The sequence below is a fragment of the Atractosteus spatula genome, chromosome 12 (assembly GCF_055471065.1).
Source record: "Atractosteus spatula isolate fAtrSpa1 chromosome 12, fAtrSpa1.hap1, whole genome shotgun sequence".
Taxonomy (NCBI): domain Eukaryota; kingdom Metazoa; phylum Chordata; class Actinopteri; order Semionotiformes; family Lepisosteidae; genus Atractosteus; species Atractosteus spatula.
In genome coordinates, this window is record NC_142717.1 from 31,416,141 (window position 1) to 31,442,242 (window position 26,102).

The following is a 26,102-nucleotide window of genomic DNA, read 5'->3' on the forward strand; positions in this document are numbered from 1 at the left end:
TAGTGCACCAGAACGCTCACCACACACCAGCTATCAGTGGGGAGGAAAGCTGAGTGATGAAACCAATTCATAGATGGGGATTATTATTAGGAGGCCATGATTGGTAAAGGCCAATGGTAAATTTGGACAGGACACTGGGGTAACATTCCTACTCTTTTCAAGAAACGCTCTGGGGTTTTTAATGACCACAGAGAGTCAGGACTGGGGTTTTACGTCTCCCCCAAAGGACGGTGCCTTTTTGCAGAACAGTGTCCCTGTCGCCATACTGGGGCCTTAATACCAGAGAGACCACAGGGTGAGCGCCCCCTGCTGGCCCCACTAACACCTCTTCCAGAGGCAACCCGAGTTTTTTCCATTCAGGTACTGACCAGGCTCACACCTGCTGAGCTTCAGTGGGTTGTCAGTTAATGATCCCAGACGGCCTCCCCAGGCGCTCTGGTTACCTTATTGGACATGCGCTGGCAGTTCTGCTCCGTGGTGTGGATGAGCGTCTGGTCCAGGTCCACCATCAGCACCAGCTTCCTGTTGCGGTGTAGGCGCTGCTGGTCCTCGCGCCCCAGCTGCTCCGCTTGCTGCAGAGAAAGAGGCTCTTACTCACACGGCCGCACAGCGGTCGCGAGACCCCGCGATTCCAGGGAGGCCCCTCGGGACACGAGGACGCGACGGGTCCATGAGCAAGAGCTTTTTTATTTTGGTTTTGTTTCCTACCAATAAAACTCGCGTCAAATATTGTCTCCCGGAGGAGAAGAAAAGAATCTACTGGTATCCAGCTGTCTGGTTAACATGAACGTGCCGTAGATCAAAATGCAGTGCAGATCTTAAGCAGTCTCTGGGATCCGATGTAAACTGGATTCACCTGTTCTGACAATTTAGGGCTACACGAGACACCCGAGGTCATCAATTTATCCATTTTCAACAGCCGCTTGGTCCAGTACAGGGTTCTGGTGAACCGGAGCCCAAACCAGCAGACAAGGCAGGCTGCACCCTGGAGGGGACCAATTAACCTAGACGGCATAGCTCTGGACCGCGAGGTGAAAACTGAGCACTTGGAGAAAACCCACACGACCGCAGGGTAAACGTGCAAAGTCCATACAGAATCTTTTCCTAGCCAGGACCTGAGAATTGTGTGGCAGCAGAGAGTAATTCCAAGACACCATGCTGCCATCATTGCAGGTTACACTCATTACATTATTCACAAGAAAGCCACAGGTAAAGTTCTGGGGAACCACACCTGGAAGCCAAGAGCCTTAGACATGTAGGTTTAAGGACCTGAATCTCTTTCATCTTGAACAAATATCTCAGGGGTGATGGCTTTCAATGTCCTGAAAGGTAGTGATAAAGAATTCCATTGGACTGACTTTAACCCTCAAGGAAACGGAGATCAGATCAAATGAAATGGAAGACCAAGAGCATTTAACAGGAGGCACTTCTCGAATCAAGAGGTGCTGGGAGTCTGGAACCAGCTACCCAACCAAGCTGATGACGTGAAGACCCCAAGACCCTTCAAACTCTTTCCTGCAAGAGGAGATCCTCAGATCAATTCTCGACCAGAAGCCCAATGAGCAAGACGGGCCTAAAGGCGTCCTCTCCTTCCGGGTCTCTCGTGTGGGTTTTTCCTTCCTCGACCCGCACCCTGGAGAGTGAGGTGGTCGAAGGCTCAGCCCCTCCCTGCCGAAGAACTCACCTCCGAGCTGACCATGAGCTCTGGGACACTGTGGACCATCGACACCCTGGCTGTGGATATGGGCGCCTGCTGTTTCCCGTTTTTGCTTTCTAGCCTACGGAGAACGCAAGGGAGTGTGGTCAACAAATTAAACACCTACCGATTAACACCATCATCGTGTTCTCATTCGCCTCCCATTTCATTCGATATAAAAAACTTCATCACAAACGGCCTTCACATTTACATTTGGAAGAAATAGCTCCAGTAAATATTTTAGGCCTCAAATCTAGGACCTCGGATTTGTCTGGTGCAGACACTCTTCATTCAACTTTACTTCGTCACCTCATTCACACAGCACATACAAGCCACATACAGGGGAATCGAAGCAAATTGATTAAGACGCCATCTCACCAGTGTGATAGCAGACCAAGCCATTTCCTTCTTCAGCAGCTCATCAGTGGTGTGTGAGTTTTGATTAAATTACATAAGGGGTAGTTTAAGAAAAAACTCTTTTTGTTTTTCTGAGTATAGAAAGTGAGTTATTTCATTTTTATTTGCAGAACATAGATATTGATTGAGCACATCTACTGGGGTGTTGTATGTTGTTTCCAAAAAATAGCTTCCCCACAATCCCTGGTTGAATTATTTAAAGAAATAAACCCATTTTGTTTGGTATGACTACTACTCTCTATCCTCAAGTTAACAGTAAAAAAAAAAGTGGCGAATGTTCATCAAGAAACGTGATTCGGACCCCTTACTAATTCATCTAGGCATCATTTCCTCCATATCGGACAAAGATCTTTACGAGATCTTTTGTGGCTCTTGAATAGGGTTGTCTTTTCATTTTGTGAAATTCCCTGTGAAATGTGAAATAAGTGTGATTCAATGTCCTTTGTCCTCAGTGAGACCAACTGCAGAGCTCAGATGAATATTAATTAGCTCTTGCCATATCACAGTGTTTGGCAGATTGAATTGTCTTACAACTCCAAATTCCATTCCTTTATCCCATGATAAAGTTACTTTCTTTATCTTTAACAGATGAATTAAAAGACACAAAGGGTGCATAAATGGTCATAACAGTATTTAACTGTCTCATCAAAGTACATTCTTAGCTGTATGAAAAAAGCTCTGAGTGTTCAGTCATTGTTAGTAGTGTATTCCAGTTAGATTCCATCTCTTTCTTTAAATAAATAAAAGTAACTTTTGCCATCTAAACTGGCCATAATTATCAGCCTAATCTTTTCCATTTGTTCCCATCAATTGAACTAGGAACTAGGAATGACAATCACCACAACGGTAAAAACAGCCCCACAGGAAAATATCCAATATGAGGTCAACTTCAAAAAGTCCCAGAGACCCAGCTATTTATACAGCACCAGCTAAGACCCCTAAAACCCTCTTATACAGAAGGCAATGATGTTCAAAACAAACATGACATAGCCACAAAAATTCACCCTCAGACATATTTTCAATCTAATCGCAACATATCCAAGACCACAAATACAATTTTAAATCTCCCATGAAAAGGCTCTTACTAACAGTGCCCGAATTCCAATTCCTCCACATGACAGGGGCTTGTTGGCGCTGGAGAATTCACGAGAAAATGAGCCCACGATTATCAGCTCAGTACTGAGGGCAAAGATCAGATATGGTACAGAGCAGGAGAGATCCACATTGCTGCACTGCGGTGCGGAGCAGAGGTGACGTGTTTAGGAGCACCTACTGTGTAAGATCCTGGCCGCACTCCGCACACAGTCCCTTCATGACAATGGGGTGACTGCATTCCTCGATGCGCACCAGTATCGCCCTGGAGAGAGAGGAGAGCAGGCCGCATCAGCACAAGCAACTACTATACCTGTTCACTCCACAGCCAGCATGGTGACAGAACAGGGACGTTACATTGGGAAATATTAACTCTGCTTCTTTGCAGGGTCAGATTCTGACTTTTCATAGACCTACAGACATTTGTGTCAAGAGATCAGATTCTCACAGGATTAAGAATCAAGGAGTCCTCAGAGCAGACCACAAGCAGAAAATAAACTGTTGCCTCCAACTGAAAGATTGGTCTTCATCAGGAAAGAACAGTAAATTTTAATGAATGCTGAAATTAGGGAAGGCAATTGTCAAAATATTAAGTCTGAACATAAAAACATTCACAAAAGAGAGGAGGCCATTTGGCCTGTTGGGAGCCTGTTAGGTGGCTAGAAGCTGATTCACCTCAGAATCTCATCCATCTGTTTCCTGAACAAAGCCAAAAGTTCTGTCTGAGTAACTTGTTCCAGGCTTCTACAACCGTTTGTGTAAAAGAGAAGCCACATGTTCCGTTTAATCTGCTTTTCCCCTACATTTCATTAGCAATGGACCTTACATACATGATGTGGTTGTCTCTCGACAAAAGATTTGACATTACAGAGGTTATTACACTGACATTAAGAGGAAATTGCGGGTAATACATTTCTGTGAGAATCTAAGCCCTTTTTTGACCTCACCAAGACAAAGCATCTTTTAATTTTAAACTCTCATTTTATTTTATTTTTAAGACTACCAATATCTTGGCCACAAAAGTTTTTTTTCTCCTGGTTCAAGATGTATCATATTTTGCACACTTACTATCCTGGTGTTGAAGTACCTGGACGGATTTATGTAAAGAACCTTCAAGAGCAAACACTGAAAGAAGACCAGGCGAGATGCCCACGGGTTTCAGTGCTTCTGTGGCTTGAAGCTGCTGAACACGACGAGACAGAAGGACAGCACTACAAGCTGCTCAGTCTCACACATCACTCCCACAGAATGGCCGCCATCTCCTCAGGCTTGTTTTCTTGGGCAGAAAAGGCTCCCCTGGTACGCACGCGTCCCCCCCCCTTTCAATTCTGAATACCCTCAAGACCAGGAGAGTCCTGCTACAGACGAGGAGTCTCCTCAAAACGTGCCCTGAGACCAGCCCAAAAACCCACAGACAGCAGATTTATTTTTTCCCAGACTCTTGGTAAAACCTGACCCCTGAGTCCCTGCTATCTCGTATTACCAAAAACTTAGTTTCACATTTATGAAAAACACCCAAACTGGCATTTGCAGGCTGAACTGGTGTCATTGAGAATGCCTGTGCTAAACAGGTTTTAGGGACTGCAAACAAAAAAAAAACACCCTTGTAGTGCTCTATTGCCGACTAGGAGATTGCCATGGCAACCACATGGAGCACCATAAAGCTCACTGGCTACCAGTGACGAGGAGGTCACAGTCCAGAGGTGCAGATGCTCAGAATCTGTCTGGTCCACAAGTCCATGTGAAAAATGTACACAAACGGTTCGTGAAAAAAGCGGAAAACCAGATGTGGCTTTCGCTAGTGCATTTCAAAGCCAGACACCTGGGATTATCTCCGAGCAGCTAGCTGGTGCAGGACTTCAGGAAACCCCCTTGATATCTAAAGGTTTCTGGTCAAAGCCCCAGCTACACCACTCACAGACTGAGTTTGCTGCTTGTACTCCATCCTTCTGAAGAGGAGGAAAATTAACATCACACCACACAGGACGGCAGAGCAGCTCCTGATACAGGGGTCACGCCCTCATCTCCAGACTAAGTCCACTCCAGATAACAGCAACTGTTACACAGCAGTTGCTAGCTCATGTTTCACATGCTTTTCTGGGAAGTATCTCAGGAAAGACCACCTTCAGTCAGCTCTGAGAGAAAAATCGTCTGGGGGGGTGCCTTTGTAAACATGCTCAGGTTCTGATGATTTTACCTTATTCTTCAAGCTTTTTCTTGTGCTGAGAAAACTACAGGTAAATACCTAAAAAGATGTAAGCACAGAAATTAAACCTGATCAATATTCTTCCAAACTGGTCTGTTGGTTTGGATATATGTTATTTTTTCAAATATGTAACTGAAGAGGCTCATTTCCAAATGAGAAACAGCACATAAAAGGGAGCTCAAGTCAACACACACCAAAATGCACCTCTGCCTGAATCCAAGTTCATCACAGTCAGACATTTTCACTTGGCTACACCACACGAAATTAGAAAACTTTTCATCCCTTGCCTGATGAGTAAAATCCATACTCAGACACAATAGATCACTGCTGGGACACACTTCTGCTTCCCATATTTAACTTTTTATTTACATATAATAAATGAAAATGACCTGTCTGTCCATTGACCAGGTCAATGCAGTGGATGACTTCTAAATCAACAGAGCAGCACGACCCAGAGGACAGAAGTGGAAACTATGTGTAAGTACATTTAAACCTGAGAACTGGAGGCACTTCTTTACACAAAGAGTGGAGGGAGTGTGGAATCAGCTGCCCCATCATGTTGTTGAAGCCAATACTAATTACCAAACGGACCGGATGACCTCTTATTTATAACTGTTCTCATGATATTAGCATTATCATTTACAGACTTTGAATTTAACTTCATAACACCCCTCCCTAACCTATACGTTCCCTGCTACATTTGCTTACTGACCATCTCTAGTGAATAAACCAGTGTTTAGTTTATTCCAGCTGACTTCTTAATCACAGACTGATCAATCTTCTAGTTGAGGTAAACTTTCATGTCTCAAAACACTGCACCAACTGTACTAAAACCTCTACCAATTTCTGAGGTTCAGATATCCCCCCATTCAGCTGTGTGGACTGGAATAATAACTGCTTACTTATATAGAGCTTTTCTGGACTCCACTCAAAGTTCTTTACAGGTAATGGGGACTCAGATACAATGGCAGCCAGAGTAAGGAAGTACACTCACCACACACCAGCTATCAGTGGGGAGGAGAACAGAGTCAAAGATGGGATTATTAGGAGGTCATGACTGGTAAAGGCCAATGGGAAATTTGGCCAGGACACCCCAGTTAAACACCCCTACTCTTTTTAAGAAATACCCTGGGATTTGTAATGACCACAGTCAGGACCTAGGTTTTATGTCTCATCTGAAGTACAGCACCTTTTTTTTTTTTACTATACTGGGGCATTAAGAGCCACACAAACTGCAGGGTGAGTGTCCCCTACTGACCCCACTAACACGTCTTCCAGCAGCAACCTTAGCTTTCCCAGGAGGTCTCCCATCCAGGTACCGGCCAGGCTCAGACCTGCTGAGCTTCAGTGGGCTGCTAATTGTGAGTTGCAGGGCGATACAGCTACTGGAATGTAAGCTAGTGGACCTCAGCAGACAAGAAAAAAAAAACATTCAGTGTCACTCCCAACTGTCTGTGCATCGAACATCGATCACATATCTATTCAGACAGAAAAAAGGCACAAACTCTTAAGGGTTTTGTTCTGTATGCTGAGTATCCAACAGGTGTATTAAGTAACTAAGAACGTGTTTACATATTTCTGTATTACAAGCCTAAAAGAACAAGCAGATCAGCTCATTAGGGATGAAAGCAAGAAAGACAAGGGAGCACCCAGGACCAGGGTTGGGACCACTCACTGGAAAACAGCACGTCAATGAACCATTACAATCTCAATCTGAACAGCGCCTAAGATTAGGACAGTAGCAGCAGAGTTTGAGAGAAGAACTAAGTGAATGACAAACTGCCCGGCTGTGCTTTAGCTCGACGCGGCAATGTTGACAGAATACTAAGTCACGTGACGCTGACAGCTCCAGCACGCGGCCCTGCCCCCCACCCCGTGAGCAGTTTCCACAGACGCTGCTATTGCGACTCGTCCCCTGCAAAATAAAATGCTCGTCGGTGGACCAATTCAGGAAGACCAAGCGTGGTTGCACTCCAAAACTCGGCACGAGTGGCAACCTGGGCTGGAACAAACATAAACGGTGCCATTACCCCTTAAGAGCACGCGTACAAACACACCCCCTTTTCGTACAACAAGCAGCTACACACGTCTTGTGCAGTAGGCCTGGCGAAAACACTGCGCTGTGCGCTTTCGCTGGGCATTTAAAACGCGCCATCTAGATAAAAAAGGCAATTGTTAGACCGTCTGCACTAACTTTAACTACGTCTCACGCACTTAAACGTTAAGGGGGTTGTCTCTGAAACGCAAGACGCGGCTGCAGACAACTTGAGCTTTTCTTAACCATGAAGTTATAAGTTTTCAGTTAACTCAACGCTCCCCGTACACTTCGTCCACACTCGTACAGAACAAGCCGCGTAGTTGCGTGATCTGATGCTCACCCCGCTTTCTCTTTAAGCAACTTTTCTCCGGACTACATCAGTTTGCAAATGTGTTCCTACAAAGTTCTGCCCGTTTCGGACAGTTAGTTAAACCCCTGCAGCGCCTCGATACATCAACACGAGCACGAACACTCATTTTCTGCAAAGCATGAGCACTAGGCGCCGCTTTCTACCCGCAATCCCCCTCATGTCCCCCCAGCCCACAACTGACCACTTACCCCGGAGAAACGACCTGTCCGAGCTGACAACAGAGCTCTCTGACCACACCGGCCCGGTCCGATTTCACCTTCTTCTCCGCCGACCGACTTGGCGGCCCCTGGGGCTCTGCTCCGGCCTCCCTCTCCACCGGGAGCGGGGCGCACAGCGCCAGGACGGAGTCGATATTCACATACGATCCCGGCTTTACCTTCCACTCCAGCAGCCGCAGGGGACGGGCCCCCGCCGGGCAGCGGATCTCCGTCACCTGCTTAGAGGGGCCCGCAAGAGCTGCGGTACCACCGCCGGAGTCCGCCGGGTCCTCCATCCGTGTCGCACCCCCAGATCCCTCCAAACTTTAGCCGAGAAGGCGATGCGCCCTGAACCGCTGCAGATCGAATCGGAACTGCAGGCGGCTCTCTGCACTTTTAAAGAGACAGCAATCGGAACGCGAAAAGTGGAAACCGGAGAGCAGCAGCAGCAGATGAAACCAAAGCGTTCAGGTTCGCTCTTCCCGCTCGTCAACAGGAAACACAAGCCTCCGAGAGGCAGCAGGTTGCCGCACCGCTTCCGGGAGACGACGCCGCCGCCGTGGAGGAGGAGGCAGGGGGAAGCGCCTCACAGCAGCCCCGGCTCCGCGAAGCCGGGAAGGCACTGTCATTAAGCACCTTATATTTTCGCCCGGTTCAGTATAACGTTTTTAGATGGGATAGCAATTTGGTACAGAGTAGGTATTCTTTTTTTTACAGCTGTACAGATATTTTTTTTTAAATCCTGCTAGTGGACGTGCGTCGAAATATTAAGAATAGTGCTAGGTTTTGGGGCATTAAATAGGTATAATAGTGTGCCAAACATAATCCACAATTGCTGTGTAATTTCGTTTACTTTTCAGGACTTGGAGTAAGCTTTGGCAACAAAGCTGTAATTATGATGCAAGGTGATGTAACAGCGTGATACTGAATCCCCTGGTGCTCCAGGTGCTGAGGTAGGCGGCGGTAGGACCGGGCTTGCTGCGGGAGGACAAGGTATTTGCTCACGGCCGGGCACCTGTTTAAATCTTGGTCCTGGAATTGGACAGTAATTCAGATCAATTTATTCCCTCTCTTCTGATATCATCCATAGTATCTGAGAGAAAAAACAACTTCGCGGTTACTGGAGTTAAAATTATTTTACCACTTTTTGCTATACAAAGTTACCCTGTCTTTTAAAACGGTATTAGTCGTGTTAGTCATCGGGAAATGTTGACATACTGCCCAATTTGACAGTTGAATTTGATGCTAAGCCCCTTGGTGACAGTTTGCCTCTTAAAAAAACGACATTGAGAAAATAACTAATAGAAAAACAACAATATACGTTATTTTTTGTACACGTTATTTTATATATTAGTCGTGTATGTTATGTATTTTAATTATATTTTGCTGTTTTATTGATTTGTTAGTAAAACAGTTTGCATATAAAATAGATAAGCTGTGATAAAGTGACGAACATATTTTGGCATCACGGGTTTGTTCAAAATCTAAAAAAACGTTTAGAAAATAAATTTGAACAATTCTTCGCTTAATTAAGCAATTAGAGCTTCTCACAAGCTACCATTGAATTTAGTGAATTAATACTAAAACAGGTACATAATAAAAAAGACACGAAAGAACACAATATTATAAAAGCCACCATAACAAGTATTATTGTTAATACTGGTCTTATTGTCTGTTGTTTTCATCCAAAGAGACTTTTTGTTTGTTTGGGTAGCATTAGTTCTTGCACAGTGTACTGGATGTTAATAATGAACACTTTTATTATGGTTAAGAACATAATACAGCATTCTTTGTTAGTGTCTTGCTTTATGTAATGTATATTGTTCCTGGTCTTAAATTAATTCATATTTTAACCTACTGGTAATAATGAAAAAAACAATGAGCTGTTACACTTATCTATGTAAGCATCCTTATGTGTTAGAACAAATGTTGATGACGGCCATGAAGCTTAAACATATTCATTACATTTAGTTAGTTTACCCATTTGTTAGTCATGAAATATTTTGGTCTTCAAAAGTATTGCATTATAAAGAAAAAATAAGTTCTCAATATCTTATTGACAGTAATCATTCTGAAATTTGTGAATGTCTGTGAGTTGACACATCTGTTGCTAGGAGACAATGACTTAAGACGCCTATGATGGGGTGTTTGAGGGCCTCTGCTCCTCCTACTGTTACAGAATGACCTGTATTCTGGCCTGTTATAGTGAATAAATTAGTCAAGTATACATATGAGGCTAATAAAATAGGAGGATAAGCAGTTACTATAGAAACCATAAAGGAAATGCAGAAAGATTTATATAGAAAAGTCTGGGAAAACATTTGGCAGATAAGATCACTCTATTGGCCATATACAATTTCTTGTATTAGGAATTTGTCTTTTCACATACTCCAACTTGCTCTCCATGGGACACATAGACAGGGAGAGAAGCTTGTGGTCAGAGTGCAGGGTCAGCCATTTATACAGTGCCCCTGGAGCAGCTGTGATTAAGGGACTTGCTCAGGGGCCCAAAGGAGTAGGATTTCTCTGCCAGCCATGGGATACGAACCGGCAACCTTCCAGCCACAGGCGCAGATCCTTAGCTACAGAGCCACCGCACCACCCTAACATGTAATGTAAACAAGCAGAAACAGTTTGCATGTTCTCTAACCCTTAGCCCAAGCTATACACATTTTATCGCGAGCTTTGACGTCATGAAACATGACATCTGTAAGGGCTCTTGCTGGCACATTTACTTCTTAGTAAACTGATTTTTTTTTAAATTAATAATGTTTTTTTCCAAATAAAATGGGTTCATTTTAAAGTACTTCACTGACACTTATAAAGTCTCTTTTTTGTCCAGTATGGCCTCATTTTTAGCACCCGAAACCAATCCATCCCACCTGAGAGCAGTAGTTTGTCATTCTGATTCGAAATAAACTGTAGATTAAAACCACCTCAGTGCGCTGTCCTTTTCTGCACCAAGTTTCTACCTATTACAAAAACGCGACCCTTAATAAATAAGGCCAGGGAGGAACGGTAATCACAAATCTATAGCTGATAAAGATTACACTTCTATAAGTACAGGCAGCGGTACTCTAAAAGGTGTTTCCCTGTTCGGAACGCGGAGATGGACCTCCTCCCTCGTTTATTTTGTGGCACACTCACAAATTTAAAAACCCCAACCGGAAAGGACAGCAGGAAGTCTTATATCGTCCACGTGACGTGACGCGTAAATCAGCTGCCAGCTCCAGAGTCACGCTTTTATTTTGAAAGGCGCTGCCAAGCTAGCGTCACTTAATGAAGCTAGCTTCACGCTAGTCAGTCACCCCACGTGTCACATGACCTCAGTGCGTGTGTATGGCGAGCCTGGCAATAGCGAGGGGAGGCGCCGGAGTCCTTGCTCGTCAACTATAGGCAAAGGGCGACTGGCAATCACACCCTGCGTTTCCATATACTGTCCGAGCATATACTGGTTTTACACATTGTTCTCCTTAGCGACATGGCCGGAGAGACTTTCAGAGCGGTAAGCGAATGAACACAGTAAAGATCACTTCAAGGGTTTAGCGAGTTGCATTTTTGAGAGCTCCCAACAACGGGTGACAACTTTTTCAACGGGCAAGAAAAGAAATGCAGTCCGTAGTAGTACCAAATGACGGCTTGTTCGTGACAAGTTCACTTTGCAAAATATTCTAAATTCTAGTGTCGTGCTTTTATACGTGTGAGATTTCGCTGGTACCGAGACAGAACGGGTAGTATTTTTTCGGTGCAGTTTTATGAATATTAAAAAGGGATAATGGGTGTCAGTTGGAAGACGCAGTCTTCAAGTGAGGTTAGTCTTTGATAGTGCTGGTGTAATGACAGCAAGAACAATTATTCGCAGAGCTCCCAGTTCACAGTTGCACGCTGTATTGATCATGTCAAATGCATCAGTCTGCAGCAGACGAAACGGTACTTAAGAATGAACTAATTGTCTTCCCCTTTAATATTTCTGATGTACCATAAATTAATGTATATGTAGAATACAATATTCCGACCACGTTAATACGTCAAATTGGTTACTGTTTTTACCATCATTGTAGTGTTACTGCATGTCTTTTCACCCATTTAACTGTTAATGCGGAAACAGCACTGGTCGCGTTAATTATAATTACCAGCCTTTAGAAAGGAACAATCCCCGGGAATCTTTTTTAATAACGTAAGGTGTGGAATAAACGATCGTCGGTCTTTTTTGCTTGCTGACTTGAAGCTAATAGGACCTCATCTGTCCCCTCCAGCTTCAATACATGGCTTAGGGCAAGTTACAAGCTGCCTTGTGTAGAAACTCTTACAAGGGTGAATGTCGGCGAAGAGACAAGGAGAAAAAGGGGCTGTCCTTCCTTTCGTTTACACTTTCAGCTTTCTCCCAGTTTCTCCCCTTCATATCGGCTCTTGCAGAATGAGACAGATCCCACTGTCTCGGGTCAGGTCCCTGACACTGAAGCGCTATCTTTAAATCATCTGGTTTGTAACAAGATGTTCTCTTAAACTGCTAATAAAAACAACTGTGCCTCTGAATGGACACCAGCAGCCTTGATTTAGCAGTTGCTCTCTGCCGTGCCGCTTCTAAAAACATTTCACCCTCTTTGCTTGAAAAAGAAAGCCCTTCATCCTCTGATTGCTGTGCCCATTTATGGTGTGGTGCTCTGCATAATGGGATTTGCAAAGTTTAAAACTTGGAAACCTTAACTGTCCTCAAGGGCTTTTGATCATAGGGACGGGAATTGGTCCAGGATATTTTCATCAGGTTGAATTTAAAAGGATCTCTGAGAGCAAGAACTTCTCTAAAAAAACACCCTTATATTGTTGGCAGTGTCAAGATATTGCTCACTCTGGTGTAATGTGTATTGTTGTGCTTTGTGAATTGTTTTGGTTTTTTTTTAAAAAAAAACAATCAGTTTGGTCTGGTGTTCCAGCACACAGAAAGACGTCTGGCTCTGGATTAAGTGGCTCTGTGTTTTTGTGTCCTGCAGTTGCGGCTGTGTCAGCGCCACTGGGCACTGTTGCACCACAACCCAGGCTCTGCCCCACTGGCCCATCTGAGCTCCTGGTCTGCAAGGTGATGTATACCGTCTGCCGGCAAGATGTTTCTGGAGGAGAGTGGATTGTGTGTGCTGTCCTAGCAACAGGCGTCCTCGGAACGGCACCTGGACAGAAACTTCAGAACCGGAGCGGTAGATGGTAACGGCTGATGTGTCTCCCCAGGCCGGTGAGGAGAAGGGGGTTTCTGAAGAAGGTGCTGGTGGGCGCCGCGGCAGGCGTGCCGCTGGTCTTGGGAGTGCAGTACGCCCTGTCAGGGCCGCGGGAGAGACGCAGGATGAGAATCTTGTTTGAAGGGCTGGGCCGTTTTGGCAGGTGTGTTTGTGGTTTGTTTTTTTCACATTTGCCTGCTGTATGGCTTGAAATGTTTCGTGCATTTCGGGTTGCCAACTTTCACCGCTCAATTCTCCAGAAACTGGCAGCTTTTAGGCTCGGTTATCTGATGCTAAAATAAGCCCCAGTATCTGGAGTGAAGCTCTATTACAAGTTCGGACTTCCAGGAAAAATGGTGCAGATAAAAATGATGGAGGAGTCTGTTCTTTGGATATTCAAAGAAGGGAGTGGTTTTAGTAATTGCAAATGGTCTGGCTTACTGTATTGGGTGAGGCTGTAGGAACTATTCATGTACTGAGCTTACAGCTGTCTCTTCAATAACTTCCCTCAATCTTTTTTTTTAGCAAGTACATATTAAGATGAATATGGAAGACAAGGCAGTGTTGTGAGGCCCAGTGTATCATTTCTAAAGGGCACAGTTTGACATGTTATGTAAATACACTCAATTCACTGCTAGGTGTCCTCAGATGGTAGCCTCAGAATTGGGGGTGGGGGACTACTGTATTGTATTCACAGTGCTTGACTGTTCTGAACTGAAGAATCGTGTTTGTGATCATGCAGGTCCCTGTGTGTTGGATTGACGATTTCTCTTGATTACTGGTGGACCTCAAATGTCAGCCTGCAGGGGCTGGATGAGGTAAATTTTGAACACGGTAAATGTGAGCACGCCTAAGACAAAATAACAAAACGGGCTGTATAAACTGAAATCCTAAAATACCTTTTTTAGAATGAGCTTTTCCTTACTCACACCCCTATACAGTGAGGATGTATTTCTGAGTACATCTAGGATGATGGATGGAAGACTGACAGAAGACATAGTAAATCTCAATAAAGGACATTCAGTTCTGTTTACTTGTGACATACTACAGTATTCTTTGACTGCTGTTTTTAATATTATTCCTGATGATATTTTGTGCCTCATATTAATGATTTATCCCCTGAATAGAGCTGAGGGTTTTCACTTGTGTGTCCTCCAATTCTAAACTTTTCTTTAATATCACTTCAAAATTGTAAAGGATTGCCTTTACTTTCTGCTGGGGAGCATTCAGCCTCAAAGAGAGTTAACAAAAAGTGTCTGCATGCTACATTGATTTCTTGATAATGCACAGCTCGGTTCTAAATTACTCAATATAAATTGCTATCATACTCACCAGCTGGGTATAACCTGGATATTTGCAGAATCACTGGACTGCCTCGGAGACCTGAGTAAATATTATTATACAGTATAGGAGTATATCAGTAAATTTATTTTGCCATTTTAAAAGTTTTTGTGTAGAAGATCCCAAAGCACAATGGTTTCTGTTGGGTCATTTTGGATGGGTCCAAAGGGTCCTGTATCCAAGTGAGTCTCCATCCTGGACGAGGGCACATCTTACAGACTGGACCGTTCTGTCACTGGGCTGAGTTCCTCAGGACAGGCATGGATAAGATAAGATCACTTTATTAGCCATATATAATTTCTTGCATTAGGAATTTGTCTTTTGCTCATGAGACACACAGACGGGGAGAGAGAAGCTTGGGGTCAGAGCGCAGGGTCAGTCATTTATACGGCACCCCTGGAACAGTTGGGGTTAAGGGCTTTGCTCAGGGGCCCAACGGAGTAGGATTCCTCTGCTGGCCACGGGATTTGAACCGGCAACCTTCCTGCCACAGGCGCAGATCCTTAGCCACAGAGCCACCGCTCAGTGGGCTGGGGCCCTGTCCTTTCTTTGACGACTCGCCGATCTTTTGCTAGAGCAGCCCGGAGTATGCGGCGGGGATGTCTGCCTGTCACCAGAGGGCTGCCGACCACATGGTGGAAGGGGCCATTCGGAACGGCGGCCTGTACATCAAGCTGGGCCAGGGTCTGTGTGCCTTCAACCACCTGCTTCCCCCCGAGTACATCCAGACCCTGCGCGTGCTGGAGGACCGGGCTCTGGACAGGAGGCACAAGGAGGTGAGTGCTAGTCACGATGTTTGCGATTCTGTGTCCTAGTGTAGCTCAGCCCTTTCCAACATGTCAACTTCAGATACGGCTGAGCTGTAAGTCAGCTCTAATTACAGTTTGGAAGGGTTTTGAAAAGCACAATTTGTTGGTTTGCTCCCACCGTTGTGAAACTGCCTGTTGATATTCGTGTCCACCCTCTGATCACGGGTTGGAGCCTGGGTCACGTGACTAGCTGCCAGTGTCTCCAAGTGGTGGGACACTCTCTGCGGTGAGACCCAGCGCCCCCTGTGGCCTCCCAGGTGCTTGAAGGTTTATGGTGCTTTTATTGAGGGCCACACCTCTCTTCCAATCAGCGCTGATCCTCCACTACAAGGCAGTGCTTCCTGTGATGTGTTAAAAGATGATTGGCTCAAAGATGAGCAGGGGGGAGGAGTCTACCTACACTTCCTCAATTTGTTCCAAATCATATGGGTTCCATCAAAAAAGTGATGATTCTAAATTTTAAAGAAAAAAAAACTTAGGAAGAGAAACTGCAGGTGTCTCTCTCTGATGTATTGTGCAGCTAACAGGTCAGCCTAAACAGAACAACCTTCTGAAATGCTTTACTACAATCATTTCCAGAGGTAAAACAAGGTAGCTTTCAGGTGACTTTAAAATGGAAACCCTGAGACACAACTACTGTAGCTAATTATAAATAACCAAATTTTGATTCATTATTAACCTTCTCACCATCCCTGTAGAGTGGACCATCTTAAATGGCATAATCCTGTACAGGTGTCTTTTATGAAGTAAAATATGTCATTTTTACTGTAAGTTCTGCAGAGTATATCTTAATGCTGTATTTACTGCTTCTTGTACTCAAGAGATCGGGTTGCTAAACCTCTGGTTAGCAGCACCGATTAAATGCTTCTGACAGTTTTTCCAAATACTAATTGTATTTCCAGAGGTGAATGTTTTTGGCAGTTTTCATAACCCTCTTTTAAAAACCGGTCATTACTTAAGATGAAATGAGATGAGGCGTACCTGTGTCCATCGCAAAATAAACTTCTTCTCTATTCAGTTTCCGGATGTCGGCTACTCTCCTGACCGACACATAGAAGTTAAATCCACGCGGGACCCGAAAGGTCATTTAACGGGAGGCGATCCCTGACCCGTCCTTGTCTGCAAATGTCCCCGCAGGTGGACGCTCTGTTCCTGGAAGACTTCCAGAGCACTCCTGACCAGATGTTCAAGACGTTCGACTACGAGCCCGTGGCGGCAGCGAGTCTGGCTCAGGTGCACAGGGCGGAGCTGCAGGATGGGACTCCTGTGGCCGTCAAGGTGGGGGGCTTCCCATCATGCCAGCCGTCTCCCTCGCGGCCTTCATTCTGGGGGCTGGTTTCTAGCGCAAGCCCGAACCTCTGTCGGTGTCAACTTTACTCTTTTGTGGAAGCGATCTGCTCCTCCTTTGTGTGTCCACTGCATGAGGGATTGTAGGCAGATGCTTCAGTTGGCAAAAGTGACATTTGCAGCCCTACCTCTCCCATCTTGACCGGCTCTGTTCCCTGCCCTTCTGTGCACAAAGTGAGCTTCTGTACTTCTTTCCCTTGGGATTTGTGCTTAAGTGTTTTTTTTATACCAATATATTCGCATTCATGTTTTTGCATTGTATATCTGTATCATGTCTGATGCACTTGGGGGGAAAAAAATTATTAAGCCATCTGCTCACAGATACTCATACAAAGTCTTCTTTCTGCTGCACTTTCTATTTTGGTGTGATTTGGAATTAGGCAGAGCTGGTTAGGACTCTAGATTGTGAGGTTGCGGGTTTGCATCCCAGTGGGGATACTGCTGTGTCCTTCAGCAAAGTATTTTTGTCCTTATCACTCCAGCATCAGTCAAATTCCTAATAACAGGCCAAGAGCCAGAAAGAAATGAATCATAAAAGATTCGCATGTATTTCATTTTTATGATTTGAATAAGTTATTCTAGACACATGCTTGTGTCCTGGTTCACATACGAAATTCCTCTAGGTATTTAGTTTTTGATATAACCTATGCAAACTATGAGTTTTTTAAAATTATTTTCATATTTCATCAGTGTGGAGGCTAGCACGTTCAGCTCTTAAGAAACTGCACAGAGCTGTCATAGTGTTCCTATCAGCGTCCATATATGATGACAAAATGGCATCCAGACAGCAGAGACGGTACTGCCACAGTGGTGCCAGTCAGCCTCACATCCAGCCTCTGCTCTGTCCTAGGTGCAGTACATAGACCTCCGAGACCGATTCGATGGGGATATACGGACAGTGGAAATACTTCTGGACATCGTGAAGTTCATGCATCCCAGCTTTGGATTCCGATGGGTGATAAAGGTGTTTAAGAAAGCCCTTTTTTTTTGGAATGCATCAAGTTCCAGCACTGGGACTGGCACAGATTTGAATCTTGTTTAAGTATCGCTTGTTCTGGTTTAAGTGTGTATCTTCGGTGCTGTAAAACGTTTCCCCTCTTTCTGTGTGGAATCAGGATTTGAAAGGAACGCTGGCCCAGGAGCTGGATTTCAAGAACGAAGGCCGGAACTCGGAGCGCTGTGCCCAGGATCTCAAACACTTCAAATTCATTGTCATTCCCAAAGTTTACTGGGACAAGACCAGTAAGGTGAGAACAGAACAGCAGCTACAGAGTCAGTCTGTTAATAGAGAATTAGGCTATTTTAATAGGGTTCAGAATTCGTGTGTGTGTAGAATATACGTGTGTCAGGTTACAGATGTTGCTGAATATTCTTCTTTAATCTCTTCTGAGATCTGACACTAGTTCAGTTATACATGTAATTCAGTGACCAGTTTTAAATATTTAGATGCGAGTGTGCTTGAATGCAGAGTGGAGCTTTTTGAATTTTTCGGTGATGGCCTCATTTTGTTTTGCCTTGTGGTTTCATGGAGGGCTTTGAATTTCTGACACAAGTAGATGAGTCCCGGTACCCACCAGTAGAACCTTGGGGAAGCACTTAAATAGGTACGGTACAGCAGCAGCCAAACATGGAGAACATTTTGTTACATAAATCGTTAACCACTACCGTTCTACAATAAAACAAACATTTGGCCTTGTTTGCAATTAACAGGGTTTAGAATCAGTGTAGCTGTGTTGTATAGTAGACCCCTGCTGTTTACGGGGGACCAGTACCTTCAAATCCCAGGAAACAGCAAATCTGCAGAGCGCAGATTGGGCAGACTTGGGCATCTGGAGCTCTGGGACAGTTCCTCTTTCTTCTGTGCCAACGAGTTGTTTCCACTGAGAGCAGGATCCTTAACACTGCACAGGGAGCCCATATTAATAATGACAACAGGCACTCCAAGATCTGAAACTTTGCTTTTAAAATGGGATGTGAACAAACAGCTGAAGATGATTGTCTGTGAGTGAGTAACACTCCTGGGACTCTTGCAGAGGGTGTTGACGGCAGATTACTGTGAAGGTGTGAAAGTCAACGACGTGGAAGCAATCAAGAAGCAGGGCATCAGCCTGAAAGACGTGAGTACTGTCTTGTTCCGGAGATTCCAGGTATCAGTGTCTTTTCCAGGGATGAAGAGCGTGTTCGTACGGAGGTGCCAGACTCCCTGCGCTCGCACGAAGATCTTCACGAAGGCAGCTCGGCCCAGCCTGATATCACACAACTCTCCTGTCTCCTCATTTTACTTTCATGCAGCTTCTGATTTAGAGTTGCTGGAATTAAAGCATGCAAAAAATGGACGATATCTAAGGATATTCTGTAACAATTTTAGAATTGTAAGAAATTGTGTTTTTTTTTTGTCTTGCAGACCTCCGATAAGCTGATTCGAACATTTGCAGAGCAGATATTTTACACCGGTTTCATTCACGCAGACCCTCACCCTGGGAATGGTAGGTTTGCAGCTGTGTGAGTGTCTTTGCTCCTTTTGTTTTACACAGGATTGCGCTCGTAAAGCCCTCAGGTTAGTTGGCAACGATCCCTTGTATTGTAACGGAGATGGGTGTGGAAGGTAAATGATGTAATAGTCCCTAAGTTAGAATTTAGTGTGAAAAAGTTTCATAATTTCCACAGTAGTTGCAATTGGAGCACTGTGTATTTTGATAATCAGGATTCCATAAATATACACCCTGGACAGAATGCTAGTCCATCACTGGACTCGCCCAATCACACGCTCACATATATATGGATATATTTCTCCCTGCCCTGTTTTTGGAAATGGAAGCATATGTTTTTTGGCATTGCTTTAATTAGCTGTCTACATTTTTTAGATATTTTAAGTTACTAGAGGCATGTTTGTGTCTTGCCTATTCAATATTCTGTCACCTTTCGGCTCTAAAGTATTTTTTGGTAGAAGAGAGGATGAATTGCAGGTTCCTGTATACAAGCTTCACGTAATACAATGTGACCCATTTGTTGTCTTCTGTCGGGAGGGGGCAGTACGCTCTACGTGTACAGACTATGGGCCAGTTTCCTGGATTAGCTCCTGAGCTGTTTCCTGCAGTCAGGTCAGCCCGCTGCGCTTGTCCATTTCAACCGCTAGGTTACCAATGAGAGGAGACCATTCAGCTCATCCATCTCATTTGCTTCATAAGTAGCTGATTGATCTCAGGATCTCACCCAGATTTCCCTGAAAGTAGACAAGGCATTGGCATCAACCTTGACATCATAGGCATTGGCCCAGCTGGCATTTGGCGGAACAGTGGCACTGTGGTTAAGGATCTGCACCTGTGGCTGGAAGGTTGCTGGTTCCAGAAGAGGAATCTTACTCCAGAAAGGCCCTTAACCCTAGCTGCTCCAGGGGCGCCATATAAATGGCTGACCCTGCGCTCTGACCCCAAGCTTCTCTCTCCCCGTCTGTGTGCCTGTGTCTCATGGAGAGCAAGCTGGGGTATGCAAAAAGACAAATTCCTAATGCAAGAAAGTGCCTCCAGTTTACAGTTTTAAAAGCATTTCCTTGTAGTTTCTATTTGTACCCTGTGCTCCATGTTTCACTATAGATTCTGAAGAAGTTCATTCATTGACTTGAACTGGATGGAATGTTCTGCATTCAAGAGTAAAAGTGTAGTTTTTCTTTTAACCTGTGAATGTAGGATCCCTAAAATCAATCTAAGGTATCTAATGCAAGCTTTGTATTTACCAGTACAAAATGAAATGCAGTTTTTAGAGATCTTAGAATGACTAGATGCTTGAACAACACTAACAAGGAGCTGAAGGAAATCTAATACAAAATGTGTGTTATTTCAGTCCTTGTGAGAAGAGGTCCAGATAAGAAAGCTGAATTAGTTCTTCTGGATCATGGACTGTATGAATTCCTGAGCAAAAAGTAAGGGGCCATTTTTTTTGTCTCTGCTTTAGAGGTTTTTCAAATACGCAGGTGTTTAGTTACAACCAAAGGCTTTTTTCTCCCATTACATGGTTTTCAGTGTAAATGCAGTGACTTACAAAACTCCCTTTTTCAGACATGCCCCATTTTGTTGAATGACAAATGATGTATAGTTTTCAAAGTGAAGATTTTTCATCAAAACATTTTAGATGTTGATTTTTCTGTGAACCCTTTCGTAGGTGAAAAACTGTGGTTTTAACTTCTGAACCTTCAAGGTTTGATGCATCAGCACCAGTGCAAACTGTTTTACTAGGTGAATTAAGGGGGAGCTCTAGGGAGGCCAGAATATTACCCTGAGATTTAAGTTTATGGGATCTTTATAATATTTCTTTCCCTCCTGCTTGTGAAGCGACTATGGGATCACTGGGGATTAAAGGAGCTGCGCAAGTGCAAGTGATTATTCTTACCGGCTTGTGTCGTACCTGCACTTTCAGTGACAGGGTGGCTCTGTGTAAGCTGTGGCGATCCATCATTCTGCGAGATGAGCCAGCTATGAAGAAGTACTCTGCTGACCTGGGAGTCCAAGGTAAGAGCTGTGGCCTGTGCAGAACCTTTGAGACTGGCTGCCAGTTGAGAGTTTTGTATATAAAGCTTTTAAAAAGAAAAAGTACTTTATGATTTTTGAATTACTTCTTGTAGTAGGGACAGCTCACTGGCGCAGTGGTTAGTATTACTGCCTTACAGCTCTGGGCCCTGGGTTCAATTCCAGACCCGGGTTGCTATTTGCATGGAGTTTGTAGGCTCTCCCTGAGTTTACGTGGGTTTCCTTTGGGTGCTCTTGTTTCCTCCCACAGGAAACAAACTAAATTAACTACTGGTAGTTAATTGGCCCTGGTGTGAGTGTGTCTGTGTGTGTCCAGTGATGGACTAGTATTCTGTCCAGTGTGTATCCTGCTTTCTGAGACCCTGTAGTAGATAAAGCATTGAGAAAATGGATCTCATAGTAGAGCTATTAATTCCATACTCAGTAGTAGTGAATAAAATGGGATGGTTTAAATATTTTCAGTACAGTTTGTGAATTCAGGTTGGATTTTCTTTTTATTATTTTGGGCAATTCTAAAAGTACCTGTGAAGAAAGTTAACTGTATTGCCTGAATTACTAAAGCTACAAAGTAAATCCCCTGCTCTCTCTGCCCTGTAGATAGTGTTCTGAATCTTCTGCATTTGTTCCCTGTGATGAATCTGCTGTTTTAGTCTTGGAAGTGACTCCCATCTGGTTGGATTAAAGGCCGGGTGAACTGCTCAGGGAAGATTTTCCACTTGCAGCACAGATTGATTTCCATAGAGCTAGGGTTGTTTCCAGTTTGAGCTGTGACTGAGAATATTCCAGGCTGTAGCTCACAATTCATCAATCCCTGTCTGCGCTGGCCAGTTTCACCCGTTTGCTGCTCTGCAGTGCTGTCAATCAGAGATGCACCACAAATGCAGTCTGTACCGACTCTCCCGTGAGGCAGTGTGGAGCTCCCAGCGGGTCTGATGAAGAATGGCTCCTGCCGGTGAGCGAGCCGAGCTGAGTTTATCTGAAAGTCCAGATCAGGAGCTTAAAAAGTAGAGAAATAATTCAAAATTAAAGAATGGAGCTGTACATAAAGTTGACTTTGGCTTAACCTGAGATATTGCCACCAAGATCATGAGCATCTCCACCCTGCCTCTGCAGATTACTTCCTGTTCTGCGAGATTCTGCTCCAGCGGCCCATCAACATGCGCGATATGGGGCTGGCCAACATCCTGACCCGGGAGGAGACGGCCTACATGCGGGAGATGGCCATGAACCGCTTTGAGCGAATCATGGAGGTCCTGAAGGCTCTGCCTCGGCCCATGCTCCTGGTCTTCCGCAACATCAACACGGTGCGCAGCATCAACATCACCCTGGGGGCGCCTGTGGACAGATACTTCGTCATGGCGAAGAGGTACCACGCCTGGGCCGTGAGACGGGGAAGCGTGGTCTCTCAGCTAGGATGTTGTGATGCGTTCTGCCGCTTTGTGCAGCTCCCTTAAGGAGCAATTGTGTGTTCAAGTGGAAATGTAAAGAGTTTAAAACCTCCAGATTCACAAAATAAAGCTCCCTTTAAAAGAGAGAGCTTGGCCGCGTGCTCTTGGCCAGTTTTCGGCCTAGGGTCGGGGACTAGGCCGAACGATGGGTGCTGCTGACCGCGTTCCTCTCTGGTTGTGGCTGGCAGTGCCGTGAAGGGGTGGAGCAGGATACAGTCGGACGAGTTCGGAGGGCTGCCCCGCTTCGGCGTGTTTCGCTGGCTGCGGGTAGTGTGGGAGAGCCTCAAATTCGAATGCGCATTAAGGTAAACCCTCCGTCCCCAATACCGCCGCTTCTGCACTGTTGGATTTCTGTCCGATTCTCCAGCTCCCGTAGCTCATTTCTTTTAAGGGCCTTTTCTTATTTAGGAAAAGAAAAATTAGTTTGAGATTAAAGCATACAAAAATCAGATCATGTGCATTTTCTTGTCTTTTTTTTTTAACATAGATCTCATGGCAGTGTAGTTGTAGCTTTAATGGAGGCTGTGTCTGAGACAATCGAAAAGAACAGGTTGGTGTCATCCCAGAGTCCCCTCGTGTTAGGGCTTCTTTATTTTTTTTTCCCCCCTGCATTTCATTTGTGAATAACTTGGCTGAAATTCAGTGAGAGCAAATGCCAGGAAGTTTTCCTTTTAAAAACAAAAAAAAGCTATACCGGCTCCCTTACCCGCAGGTCTGAGGTGGTGCTGATGCGCCTGACAGCCTCACTGCTTCGCCTGCTGGTTCATTTCGGTCTCCTGCCCCCGGATGAACAGGTGTACCAGTACCTGCAGCACTGACCTCGGCCGGCTCGCGGACGGGCAGGCACATCTCATTACCTCATCCGCGCAAGACGATCCATCTCGAGCAGGATTCAGGAGTTGTACTGTAGCGGTACTTCAGTTGTGCTGTAGCAGACAGGACCGGTGCCACTGTGGTCCGGGTCTGCGCTGACCACTCGGGGAAAGCAGAGCATCTTTCAAAGGAAGGTCAGTGTTCCTCTCAGCATCTTAACACTGGTTCTGACCAAAAAGCCAAAGCAGCTCAGCACTCTGTCCAGTATTCACACTGGGAACACTGGTAAATGAACCAGATCTGGATCAAAATGCAACATGGACCTTGTTTTTTCAGGCAAAAAGACAATGCGAGATTTTTGAAGAAGAAACGAATGCAGACCAGCTGATACAAATATCGCTTACAAAACTTGTAGATGTTGTGTTTGGACTCAACAAGTACACATCAATCTCATCTTCAAACTGTGAGCCCTTTGCAAATAGCACTCAAAGTAATGTGTTTGCACACATTGAGAGGGTGGAAAGAAGGACCATGTTTAACAGTAGGGGTTAATTAAAAATATTTTTACCTTCAGTTTTAAATACTTGTTGGAAACATGCAATATTTTTTGCTGACATTTCATCACTGTTGGATTTTTATGTTTATACATGTCGTGATTTATGAGGTTTCCAAAGTTAGGTAAGTTCAGTGACAGTTTTGTCAAGCTTAGTCTATTACTTGGCGGGGACTCCTGTTTCCCTGCACTACAAGAATGTGTTTTGCGTGACTTGTATTGCAAGAGCCTGCTGGATCTGGGATGTAGCTCAGCATGTGACAAACACTCAGGGTAAGTGGCTTTGCAAGAATCCTGTAGCCACACCTCTTTACATGTAATAGCACTGCTACACTAATTGTCTAGTTATTTGGAAGCTAATTTACTTGGTACAAGAGAGAAATTTGTAAAGGTTAGGAAATGTCTCCAGTTCCTCTGGGTGTGTATTGTGGTCAGATGGTCTGCAGTCGCGCCTCAGTCCTACACTTCCAGATATGCTGCAGGTCTCCGCGGCCATTCCTGTGAAACTGAAGTTGTACTAGGTGAACTCTGTACCTGCTGTCCTGAAGATACTTTGATTCCTGACTGGATGGAAAGGCAGCATCCAGGAAACCAGGCCTCTTAGATTTTCACTTTTTCGATTGGTTTTTAAACTAACCTAGGTGAAAGACTTAACTCTCTAAGTAAAATGTTCACTAAATTTGGATTCAGCCACTTCTGGTTTCTAGAGCACCGGCTTTGTCTCTTGATTAAACAGGAATTGGGACCTCAAGAAAACTTACTGAAAGTTATGTCATAGAACATTTTACATTCACATGGTTTTAAACTAACATTTTGTGTTGAGAAATACTGCAGATATTATTGAACTTAAGAAGGCCACTGAAAGAGTGTGTGTCTTCAATTAATTACCTGTGCCTTGCGAGTTGCTGTTAAAATATCGAGTTGCCTGCTGTTCAGCACCTTTTTACTGTAGGAGTTGTCCTGTTTTAAGTGTCATCAGGTTTTCCCTCCGCTTAAGAATTTGCTGATCAAAGGTTAGACTGATTATAGTAATAGTGTATAATATTAAGGTGTGAAACATTAACTATCAATATAACAATATTACTTTAAACAATTATTGAACAGTACCTCATGTGCTATCCTGTGTAAAAAAAAAAAATCAAAAATGCACAATATGCATACCTCGTTATCATGATTAGAACAAAAGTTACAAATAAGATTTTTACCTGTCTTTCTTTCTCTTCCAGACAGTTTGAATAGAATGAAGTATGTTTTACAGGCAACAGTCTGCCCTGACTGATAGACATCTCTGGCCTTTTATGAAAATGAAAAGTTTGCTTAATTTTTTGTAATTATGCATAAATTATTTATAAACAGTGGTGATAATGAAGCTTATATCTGTGTTGAAATGTTGCAGTTCTGTAATCAGGTCTTTTTTCTATCTGAGATTCCAATTTCATTAAAAGCCCAGTTAAGCCAATTATTTAAACATTGACTTTAGCATTTAAACTTACAGATTGCCTGTTTTTTGTATTTTAAAACTGCCATCTGTAATGATGAAGTGTCAAGATTAAGAAGCTGTAAAATAATCTCTAATCAAATTAAGAGTTAAATTACATTACCTTACTGAGGGTTCACTTGGATCACTAAAGGGCCAGGACTGCAAATACTGATTACTGCTAACTCTCAGGGGCAATATTGATACAAATTAATAACATTTATACTGCACATTTTACATTCAAACATCATATAAATGCTTTCTTTGCTTTATTGTAATTGCAAATATTTGGGTTTTTAAGGTCAATGCAACCAAAACAGCCAGCCCTTTGAGACTACACCCTGGATATGTATTTTTAATACATCAACAAATTCTACACAAAGCTAAAGTTTTCACAGAAACATTGCTTCCAGTGGTTTTTCGAGTTTTATGTTTTAAATGCCATTTGCAAACGGAAGTGTACTTTAAGGATCTTCCCTTGGAAATTCTTGTGCAAAATAAAGCCTAGGAACAGTGCATTCACTCTCTTATTTAATCACATTTTCTTTATGAAACAATGCTTCAG

At 44.0% G+C, this 26,102-nt stretch overlaps 2 protein-coding genes across 8 annotated transcripts in view; one reads left to right on the top strand and one right to left on the bottom strand.

The window, feature by feature from the left end:
* ctdp1 (CTD phosphatase 1) overlaps positions 1-8,510 on the bottom strand; it is a 129,777-nt gene extending 121,267 nt beyond the window's left edge. For all 5 annotated transcript variants that reach the window (XM_088929296.1, XM_088929295.1, XM_088929293.1 and 2 more), the window contains exons 1-4: positions 8,008-8,510; positions 3,387-3,470; positions 1,685-1,778; positions 444-572 (exon numbers count right to left, since the gene is read on the bottom strand). In XM_088929296.1, the coding sequence (XP_088785422.1) occupies positions 444-572; positions 1,685-1,778; positions 3,387-3,470; positions 8,008-8,312 (612 nt within the window). In that variant the 5' untranslated portion in view covers positions 8,313-8,510. The remainder of the gene's footprint in view (positions 1-443; positions 573-1,684; positions 1,779-3,386; positions 3,471-8,007) is intronic.
* A 2,839-nt stretch (positions 8,511-11,349) lies between these two features.
* Positions 11,350-26,053, top strand: adck5 (aarF domain containing kinase 5). 3 transcript variants are annotated; one of them, XM_088929101.1, is made up of 15 exons: positions 11,350-11,521; positions 13,008-13,093; positions 13,240-13,389; positions 13,969-14,044; positions 15,148-15,343; positions 16,514-16,654; positions 17,574-17,687; positions 17,839-17,970; positions 18,757-18,840; positions 19,128-19,209; positions 20,564-20,642; positions 21,137-21,228; positions 22,360-22,612; positions 22,883-22,999; positions 23,407-26,053. In XM_088929101.1, the coding sequence occupies exons 4-15, from the start codon at positions 14,019-14,021 to the stop codon at positions 23,510-23,512; spliced, it is 1,422 nt and encodes a 473-aa protein (XP_088785227.1). In that variant the 5' UTR covers positions 11,350-11,521; positions 13,008-13,093; positions 13,240-13,389; positions 13,969-14,018; the 3' UTR covers positions 23,513-26,053. The 3 variants fall into 3 exon arrangements, with proteins under 3 accessions (XP_088785227.1, XP_088785225.1, XP_088785226.1); XM_088929099.1 differs by having other exon boundaries at positions 11,354-11,521; positions 15,143-15,343; XM_088929100.1 differs by lacking the exon at positions 13,969-14,044 and having other exon boundaries at positions 11,359-11,521.
* The last annotated feature ends 49 nt before the right edge of the window (positions 26,054-26,102 follow it).